Source organism: Nelumbo lutea, chromosome 4 (assembly GCF_056320005.1).
Source record: "Nelumbo lutea isolate HS-2025 chromosome 4, American lotus-T2T, whole genome shotgun sequence".
NCBI classification, from domain to species: Eukaryota; Viridiplantae; Streptophyta; class Magnoliopsida; order Proteales; family Nelumbonaceae; genus Nelumbo; species Nelumbo lutea.
In genome coordinates this window covers 54,915,564-54,926,189 of record NC_142687.1, presented here as the reverse complement: position 1 = coordinate 54,926,189, position 10,626 = coordinate 54,915,564, and the positions used below count along the sequence as shown (strand labels likewise).

At 38.0% G+C, this 10,626-nt stretch overlaps 1 protein-coding gene across 1 annotated transcript in view; it reads right to left on the bottom strand.

Annotated features, from left to right (window-relative positions):
* Nucleotides 1-3,198: 3,198 nt before the first annotated feature.
* LOC148860691 (hydroxyproline-rich glycoprotein family protein) overlaps nucleotides 3,199-10,626 on the bottom strand; it is a 28,863-nt gene continuing 21,435 nt past the window's right edge. Inside the window, exon 4 of the mRNA XM_088985839.1 lies at nucleotides 3,199-3,547. Coding sequence (XP_088841965.1) covers nucleotides 3,467-3,547 — 81 coding nt within the window. The 3' untranslated portion in view covers nucleotides 3,199-3,466. The remainder of the gene's footprint in view (nucleotides 3,548-10,626) is intronic.

Here is a 10,626-nt window from a genome sequence, read left to right as displayed (position 1 = left end):
TGTAGATATATTAGGAGCTTTGTAGAACTTAGCATCTGTGTAGTGAACCTCCTCCCCTTGGAATGGATTTGTTTGGAAACAATTTTCTTTACCTCTCCATTGATCTTTACTGAATTTAAAACAGTGGTGAAGTGTAGATGGGACTACTCCATATGTATACAACCAAGGGCGTCCTAGAAAGACATTCTATGAAGTGATTGCATCAATGACATAGAATAGAGCATGTGAATATAATTCTCCAATCTCAAATTTTAAATCAATAGTTCCCATTGTTTTTTGCCCTTTTTAATTGAATCCTTGAATAGTGAGAGATACGATGGAGATAGTTGGCGGGGTGTCATACCCATGATTAACAAAGTTTTCAAGGGTAATAGATTTACCACAAATCCACGATCAAATAATACTCGATTGATAGATGTATTCCCTACTATGATTGACACATCTAATGGATGATTGTGATATTTTGTCCCAAGTTGAAGATTTTCATCATCAAAAGAAATGCAAGCCATACATAAGGCACATACACCGGAGGAATTGGGTTGTACTTCAACCTGATCAACTCCATTCTCGAATTGTTCATGATTTAGTAATGCTTGAATTAATGTTTTTCTCAGCTTCAGGGATAACTGAAAGGCATCATAAATACTTAACAGTAGAACCCACTGTTCAAGCTTGCATAGTGTATTATTAATAAAACAATACATCCGGTACCATGCATATTTGTCATTCTCCTTGATTATCTTAAAGTCCTCACCAAACCTTCAATCTAGGGCTTTATATTCCTTGGACCACTAATGGATTCCTTCAAGAAATCATATACTACAAATGTCAAGTTTAGCAAGCAGAAGCACATGCTAATTTCTGCCCACCATAGTTTTGTGCCCTACAAAAATACAAGGATTCCTTAAATCAGGTAAGGAGAAGACTCCTAAAGCTACATCCTCCAAATTGTTTTGAAAAACATTATGGATTATTGTTAGTTTTAAGGAGAAAAATATCTCTTATGTTCTTGGTTATGTCTAATTTAGTAAATACATGGCCTAATTCCCATCCACAGCCATCCAGTTCTCAAAATGAGAGGTAAGTGAGCAATGTTGGCATTTTAACTTTTGTAGATAACATTCACCATTTGCTACTTTGAGACTTGGGGGTTCTATTATTAATTCCCGAATATGGTGTGAATGGAGATGGGTATTCCAAGACATCACATAAATTCCATTCTCTTGTTAATTATTCCCTTGATAGACTGTCAAAACAGGAATAATAGGAGCAATATAGGAATTCCTACATGGTTGGGTTAAGCCTCATTGAATTCAATTGAGTAGAGTAGCATTCCCATCTAATTAATATTACAGTCATCATCAGATGAAGTACACCAAAAAAAAAGAAAAAAAAAAACTAAAATTTAGTTTTTGAACAGTATAAGTTTGAAAGGTGTTGTTAGACGGGTGTGATTGGGTGATGCCAGGTCCATTGTTGGGAAGTTCCTTGTTGAATTGAAATATTTTGATATACTTGTCTTGCATTTTGCATAAATGGACAAGTTACAAATTATGTTATGAATTTTGCTGGACAGAGTCAAATTATGTTATGAATTTTGCTGGACAGTTATGAGTTTTACATGTATGGACTCGTTATGCTATGCATTTTGCATATATGGACATGTTATGTTAGGAATTTTGCAAGTAACTTGGACAGGTTATTAGGAGTTTAGGACATGTAATGATATGATTTTTGTTGGTTATTGAGACAGGTTATGTTTTGAATGTTGCAGGTTATTTGGACATGTTTTGTTATGAATTTACAAGTTGTTTGAACAGGTTATGATATGTTATGATATGAAGGTTATATGGACCTGTTTTGTTATGAATTTTGCATGGTATATGGACAGGTCATTGGCATTTTGCATACATGGCTGATGGCTATGTTGTGATTGGCATTCTACATGTATGACCAGGTTATGTTAATGAGATTTGGACATTCTGGTAGTGATTTAGTTGAGTTTAGGCGATTCAAATGGTTGAAAGGAAAAAAAAAAAAAAAAAAAAAAAAAACATTTTATGTGGCTCAAATGTTTTAGGCGCTTTATGTTATTTTTAGGAATGGCTTGTCTGATTCAAATAGTAGAAATTTGAATAGGGAAATACGAAATTGCAAATGCCATCTCTTGTTGGGACCTTTGGTCTACAAGAAGTTCCTTAGATCTCTAGACAAATGAGATGGGTAACTCATTTTGGTTTTTTCAGTTGTTGGGTCGTTTTAGTTAGGTTAAAAAAGTAGCCAAGTTAATAAAGAAGCATTTTGACTGAGGTGGTGCTCAGCTCTTTGCAGCCTGAGATGAGCTCAAAATTAAAATTCCGATGAATAAAAATTCTATACATGTCATCAAGTTCAAAGTGTTGCAACACATATTGGCTGATACGTATCGTTCCGGGACCCCACCGATACACCCCTATTGTGGATGTATCAGGGGTCTGACCGGTTCAAGGGGTAGAGGAGCCCTAAACCGACCTCCCTGAAGGTTAGGGTTGAAATAAAATACACATGAGAAAAACATACTTTTAATATTTTTTGGTAGAAAAAAAACAGTACAATCAACATATTGGGATTTGGGACATGCATATCATACAATAGCTTAATAATGCATCAACCAACAGCCCAAGATATATATTATACAGGTTTTTACATTTCCCTAAGATACCCAGACACATCCTAATTTTACACCGTATCCATACGTAACCCAAAATGCCTCTGAAAATTGCATTTCTGAATCTCTTAGAATTTCCATACTTTGAACCTTGGATGAAATCATGAAATGAAAACCAAGTTTTTGATATCACTAAACAATGAAATGAAACCCTTTCCTCGGGTTAGATAAACTAAATCTCTTTCCTTGGGTTACAAGGTGCAACCATTACCATCCTACCTTATTTATTGCATAAATTATCCAGAGAGAGAGTTTCAATGCCTAATATACTTTGTGCATTTCAAATTTAATCTCCTCAATTCTTTGGTAAATGAAATAACCTTGAAAATAAAACTTTTTTTATCTTGAAAATAAAACCTCTTTCAAGCTAAGACAACATACGTCCACCAAAAATAGGTATAAAAATGTCAGCAACTTGAGTTATTAGGTTGGTAAAGTTGCCATGCAGTCCAATCAAACAAAAGATCCGTCTGCCTTGGCCAAAGACAGAATTTGGTAATGGGAAGATCAGTGAGCAAGAGTTAACATTAGATAAAACATAGCATCTGACAGAATGAAGTGATAACAATATAAAACCCACCAAACTTTCCCAAGTAGGAGTGCCCATTAGCAACTTGGCATTTAAAAGGTAAAAGAAAAGGATGACCTCAAATCAGATGAAAATAATCCCTTGTACCCAAGGTTGACATTCCAAAATTCACTGTACGGGATTCTGAGGATGGAAGATTTTTCTCAAACTTGTAACAACACGTTATTATGCTATTTGTAATGCTGAGAAACCTCCCAAACAAGCTTATCCATGAATTGGCATTTCTTGTCAAACCCCCAGCCTGGGTTGCTCTGCATCGCCAACCAATTTAGAAAGGGTTATGCTTCCTATATTTAAACCTAAATAAACGAGATATAAAAATGGCATTCAAAAGGATCCAAAAACAGCTAAACTATCAGTATAATCAGAAAGCAACGTTGGTAAGACATAAGCAGATACAGGCAATAATATTAAATTGCAGTTGTATCTAAAGAAAAGTTGGTTCTTAACAGGGCCATTTTTGCCCCTAATTTATTCATTAGAAAATTCACCATTTTAGCTAGATTAAGTGATCTTATTTTGATATTTGCAAAAGTAAATCACATATTTGTTTAATCTTAGTTGTTCTCTAGAATTTTTAGTTCTTCATTTTTGTGGAAAATCATTTAGTGAAAAGATGAACAGAATGTCCAAGTATATAACACAGCAAGAGAGAACCACTACCCCCACCCCTCCCCCTTGTGCTTAGCTGTAAGCTCATGAACAAGTTATTTTCTTATTTGCGAAAATGAATCAAATCTTTCCTGTCTTGGTTGTTCTTTAGATTTTCTAATTCTTTTTTTCTTGTACCAACTAAAAAAATTAATAATGTTCTTTCTTAAATGAATTGCATACTTCTTACTTGTTTGTGAGCCAAGTGTCCAGGGGACGGGGTGAGTGGGGATGGGGTAGAAACAAATAGGTTCTTTTCTTAAATGAATTGCATCTTTTTCTTCCATCTTAGTTGTTCTTTAGAAACTTTAATTCTTTTTTCTTGTGGCAACTGACCTAAGAAAATAACATGAAAAGAGAAAACCCCCAACAACCACCTGGGTGCTTAGCTCAACAAATAGGTTCTTTTCTTGTTTGATATTTACAAAAATGAATCACATCGTTAGTTGTTCTTTATAGTTTTTAATTCTTTTTCTTGTGGCAACTGTAAACCATTTAGTGAAAAGATGAAAAGATAATGTATCTAAAAAAGAGCCAAAAAGAGATACCCAAGAACAGTAAGAGAGACCCCCCCCCCCTGGTGGGAGTGCCAAGCTCACAAATAGGTTCTTTTTAACCCTCACATGTGATCTCACAGCTTCTTTGATCCCAACAATGAAACAACCTCAATTAATAACCTGCACAGCCAGAAAGAGGCTTCTTTGCTGAGGAAAAGAAAGACTACAACTCCTCCCTTCATCCTTCTCATGAACAGGGAACAAGTTTCAAGTACCCAACTCTGAAGAAAAAGGAAGGACTTTAAGAGTAATGGTATTGAGTCCAATGCAGCCAGTGTGTGCAAAAAACCAAAATCATTTCCAGTCCCCCCCCCCTCAAAGACCCCATTTAGCCAGGACCATCATTTATTCAATAATGAACCATTTTTACATTTTACAAAAGGAAGCTATAGATTTAAAGGAATATATATTTCAAAGGTATTAAACAGAAAGATGGAGTTTTTCTTTTTCTTTTTTTTTTTTAGGAAATGGTAACTTTGATAACATTAGCTAAAGAGCACAGCTGGCACCACTCAAGTAAAACCCATCGCATCACACTCATCACATCGTGCCTCTCATCGCATTCTCCTTGAGGACTCAATCAACCTGCAAGATAGCAAATGTCACGAGATCGCAAGCCCAACCGCAAGCCCAACCGCAAGCCCAACCTGCAAGATAGCAAATGTCCTAAGGAAAATCTATAAATAGGGGATCCCCGAGAGAATCAACAAGGCATTCATACTGTCAGACCATGTGAGCTTCCTATCCTGCCTGAGACTCTCTCAGATCTCAGATCCGAGATCCTGAACCCTCTTCTGCAACCTCTCTCAGTCTCCCCGACCTCCCATTGACAGTACCATCTCCCTCTCACTGGAATTCTAGAACTGGTGAACTACAATGACCTGATTCCTCACTGGAGGGTATGTAGGCAGACCCTCTGGGGGTTCAGCCAACTTCTTTCCTCTCCACCTCCCCTTGGTTCAATTCATCATTCTCCTTGGACCATCAGGGTTGGACCACAAGTAGGAGGAAGGCAGTGAGGAGTGGGGCTGATCTATCCTACCCCAAGAACATGTAATGAAGTACCATTGAGAAGGGTTACACAGTGCAAGGAGGAAGATAAAGGACTGAACTAAATATAAAAAGTGAAAAGGTCAATGGCCCATGGATATTTGGTAGAAAAGAAGACAGGTGGAGCCAATACATGATTGTGCCATAGTAGCAAAGTAAAAGGTTGTTTCGCCAATAGAAGTTTTGGCATATTCCATTATTCCTCTATGGAATTTTTCATTATCTCACCTCCTGGCTAGGTGGATGGGGAAAATAACTGTGCTGAAGTAAATAATGTGCCATCATGAAAGAAAACTTGGTTGGCAAAACTCCTTAATCTCTTAAGCAATCTACAATAATCAATCCTGTGACCCTCACAATTGCAATGGGTACAAAAACATACTCTATGCAAGTCTTTGCAATAGCAGATAGTATGGCCCACTAAACCACAATGAGTGCAAACGTCCACAACTAGCCCTTCTTATATATAATCTCCTTGATCACCAAAAGGCCTAGAGGGCCATGTCCACCATATGCTGTATGACCAGCACAGCTCCCATGATTAATGTTCCCAGAAACTGCTAGACTAAATAAACTAATCGTGGGTGTAAAATAAGAATCTAACAATCTATAGCCCTCTGATGTCAAGAAAACACCTCCTTCAGACAAGGTAATTCAAGGTTGCCCAAGATTTGAGACCAAAACTTGTTCATACTCTGACTTAACTCTAGATATAAACTTGCAACTTAAAAGTCTTCTCCCTGCTGTTCCATACAGTAACATCAGTTATTGGCTAATAAATATTAAGCTCCTCACAAAAAGTCAAAGACCCACCATTTCATAATAATACTCCTCAAGGGACTTGTCTCCTTGTAGGCTAAAGAAACACTTCACTTGTTTCCATATTTTCCTAGAAGTATCAGGAGAAATCAATTACTACTAATCTTTGACAAATAGAAATCAAATACTACTAACCCTAGCTGACTGTAGAAATTGGACTAAGGGGTTTAGAGACAATTTGAAGCTGGTGCTTAGGGTTTAATAGGGAGTTTATTGACCCATTTGGAGATCGACTCTAGTTAGAGAAGTTTCTAGAGTCCCTAGTACAAGCAGCACAAGCTCTCTCTCTCCCATTTTGTCGGGTGCTATGGAACCCTAGTTTTCTGCTACAGAAAATCCCAAGTTAGTGTTTTCTTGATTAATAGTATCTTATTTTGATATTCGTTTGCCTCCATTTGATCAAAAGAGCATACTGGAGGTGAGACAAAATACCCTACAAACTCCAGATGTGGTCAAGGATCTGTAGAGAATCTTGTGGGGCAGTCTCAATAAAAATTCATGTTTGTATTCATTTTGTAGTAGAGGAAAATGGGGGTATATTACTAGGAGTAAGACAACCCAAGGAGGATGGATCCTACCTATGAGAAGTGGATGCAGGATAATTAAATTGTTGTAGAACGGTGAACTCTATGCAACCTCATTAGTCAACACTACTTGTGGTTAGAGACTGCTAAGTATGGGATATTGTTAAGGAGACCTACTCACAGAAGTTGAATGTTGCTAGGGCCTACAAATTGAAGAATGATGTGAATAATTTGATATAGGGGGAGAAGCCATTAGCTGTGTATTTCTCAATATTGAAGTCTATGTGGCAAGAACCTGATTTCAAGATAATAGAGATCTCAAAGGGATTCGTGGTTCCTCTAACCCCAAGGTTACAGATTTGATGCCCCTAGAGGTTGGGTGTGATCTTGGAGAACCAAACTCGATGGCATCACAAGAAAAATATGGTGCCATGGATTCGACCATAAACTCTGTGAAAGAAATTCTTAAATTTTCAGATGGGATTAAGGAGGGTGATGGAGTGGTGGAAAGAGTTGAAGTGGAGGAAAATTGTGACAAGGAAGGAAATTTATCAAATAGCTGAAGTTGGAAATTACATCCACAGCTCCTACCCCCAGATTCAAGAATAATAATAACAATGACAGAAAGAGCAGGAATGAGAAAGGAGGCAAGGCTAATGTAGCCACCTCCTCTGATGATGAGGAGGGGCAATGTGATGAGAAGACTGTAGGGGAATAGCTAGCAGCCGTCAGGGCTGAAATGAGAAATATGGCCACATCATCAGTCATCTAAAGTTTACTTCAGCTTCCACTCCACACTAGCAACTAACAACAGCACCTCACCTATGCTCACTCAGATATTCGTGCTACTGCAAATCAGGCCTCTACTTCAGGTAATCGTAGGATCCCCAGGATATTAGATTTTGGTGCTTCTGACCATATGACGACCTCAGAACCTCAGACTCCCTTTGACTTCTATGCTTCATGTACCTAAACTTGATACCAACTTACTTTCAGTTAGTAACTTGACTAAATCTCTGAACTGCCATGTAACTTCAATTCCTTCCTATTGTTTGAAGGAGTCAATCTATTGAGTCTACATTGTTTCCCGCATTGTTTGAAGGAGTCAATCTATCGAGTCTACATTGTGTGACCTGCAAGTTTTCAAAACATTGTAAAAACTCTTATCCAACGAGTAATAAAAATCCATTTTTTTCCTTTTAACATTGTTTACTCTTATGTGTGTGGGGCCTTACCATTTACCTTGGATGGGAGGCTATAAATATTTTATTTTGTTCATTGATGACTTCTCTCACTACACTTGATTGTATCTTCTGCGTTCACGTGCTGAAGTGCCTAAACGTGTTCAACAATTTAATGAATTTATGCTTACCCAGTTTGACACCCGAAATCAAAATATTCTGATCAAACAATGCTAAGGAATATCTTGAGAAGCATCTTGCCTCTTATTTTGAGAAGTTTGGAGTTGTTCACAGAAGAAAAACAGTCCTTAGGAATGGGGAACTGTTTAGAATAGATGCAGAAATCAAAAAGAAATAGCAGAAAATGCTTCTTCTATGGAGTAGAAGGTGAAGAAGAAGATGGCGGCAATAAGGGTTCAGAGAATGAGAGTTTTGAACCTTACTCTCTTCTCCTACACCTTAACACTATTTTATTAAGTTAAACTTGAATAATTACAAGGAGGCCCTTAGTTGGGCAAGGAATTAAAAGAACATAACATAGAAAGGATAGGCCCAGAATAAGGCCCATTACAGAAAGGAATATAAAAGGTAAGAAAGAATAAACAGCCATCCTCTCTACACTTCCCCTCAAGCTGAGCATAGATGTCAATCATGCCAAGCTTGCCAGTATCATGCTGAAGTTTTGCCTTGGGAATGCCCTTGGTGAGAAAATCTGCTAACTGTCCTTCAGAGGTGATGAAAGGAAGACATACTTCACCCGAAGAGACTCTTTCTCGAATAAAGTGTCTATCGACTTCAATATGCTTAGTTCTATCATGTTGCACAGGGTTGTGAGCAATGTTGATGGCAACCTGATTATCACAGTATAACATCATTGGCTTGTCATGCTCAACCCCCAATTCCTCCATCAATGAAGATCGAGCAACAATCGATTGTTTCTTGCTTCTCCAAGAAACAATATTACCAGCCACCAAGCTGCAATACCCAGAAGTAGATCTTCTGTCAAAAATGTTTCCAGTCCAGTCAGCATCAGTATAGGCTTCAAGTTTCATATGACAATGCTTGGCAAACAGAATTTCCTTTCCTGGAGAGCCCTTCAAATAACACAGGATTCGCTCTGCTGCTGCCATATGAGTGTCTCGGGGAGCATGCATGAATTGGCTTATGCAACTGACAGCATAAGCAATGTCTGGCTGAGTCATGCATAGGTACAGAAGTTTTCCAAGAAGTCTTTGGAAAACTCCTTTGTCTTCTAACAATGTTCCATCTGAAGCAGAGAGTTTATTACTCGTATCAATAGGAGTAGCAACTAGTCTAGCACCCATCTTCCCTGTTTCAGAGAGCAAGTCAAGAACATACTTCCTTTGGGAGATAAGAATCTCATCCTTGGATCTAACAACTTCTATGCCAAGGAAGTATCTGAATTCCCCCAAATCTTTTATCTCAAACTCTGTATGGAGAAAAGATTTGAGATCATGAATTCCTGAAACATCATTATCAGTCACAACAATATCATCTACATACATAATGAGGTATACTGCCAGAGGTTCACTCCTCTTCACAAAAAGAGTATGATCAGACTGTGGCTGTACATAGCCAAAGTTAACAAGGGCAGTTCTAAATCTCTCAAACCATGCTCTAGTGGATTGTTTTAGTTTATAAAGAGATTTCTTTAGCCTGCATACCTTTCCTTTCATATCTGTTCCATACATCCCTGGAGGAAGAGACATATAAACCTCCTCATGTAATTTACCATTCAAAAATGCATTATTTACATCCAATTGATAAAGGGGCCAATCAGAGTGAGCAGTTAGAGATAGAAGAATCCTCACAGATGTCATCTTGGCAACAGGTGCGAAGGTCTCCAGATAATCAATCTCATATGTTTGTGTATAGCCTTTTGCAACCAGCCTGGCCTTGTACCCATCAATGGTGCCATCATTCTTGTGTAGGGCATCAATTTCGGATCTCATAACATCCCTCCATTCTAGAATATTTAGAGCTTCTGACACGAACCTGGGAATAGGGTTAGAGGCAACAGAAGAGAGATAGGCAAAGTCTAAAGGGGGAAGCAGACTATAAGAAAGGTGTTTGGAAATGCAATGTGCAATACACTTCCGTTTTCCTTTTCTAATAGCAATGGGAATATCAAGATCAGGGAAAGATGGCCCCAAGGGGGCTGAAATAGTACATGTTGTCTTATCTGTAACTGGAAGTGCATGAGGCTCATGAGTTGTAGGGGGGACAACTTGCTCATTTCTAAATCTTTGCCTTTGATACACCTTGGGATTGAAGATAGAACGAGGAGGTAAAAGGGGAAGAACACTGGGACAGGGAGAATGGAATGACCGATCCTTCCTTGATTCATTTGAAGGAGAAATAGACTCATCAAAAGACTCAATTGGAATAGGAAGAGGAAGAGCAAACACCTGTGACAAATCCTCCCCCTTGGACAATGTCCTTCCAGGGAGAAACCATAAAAGGGAGAAAGATCATCAAAGGTGACATCCATTGAGACATACCGAGTGCCAGTCTTCAGATCAAAACA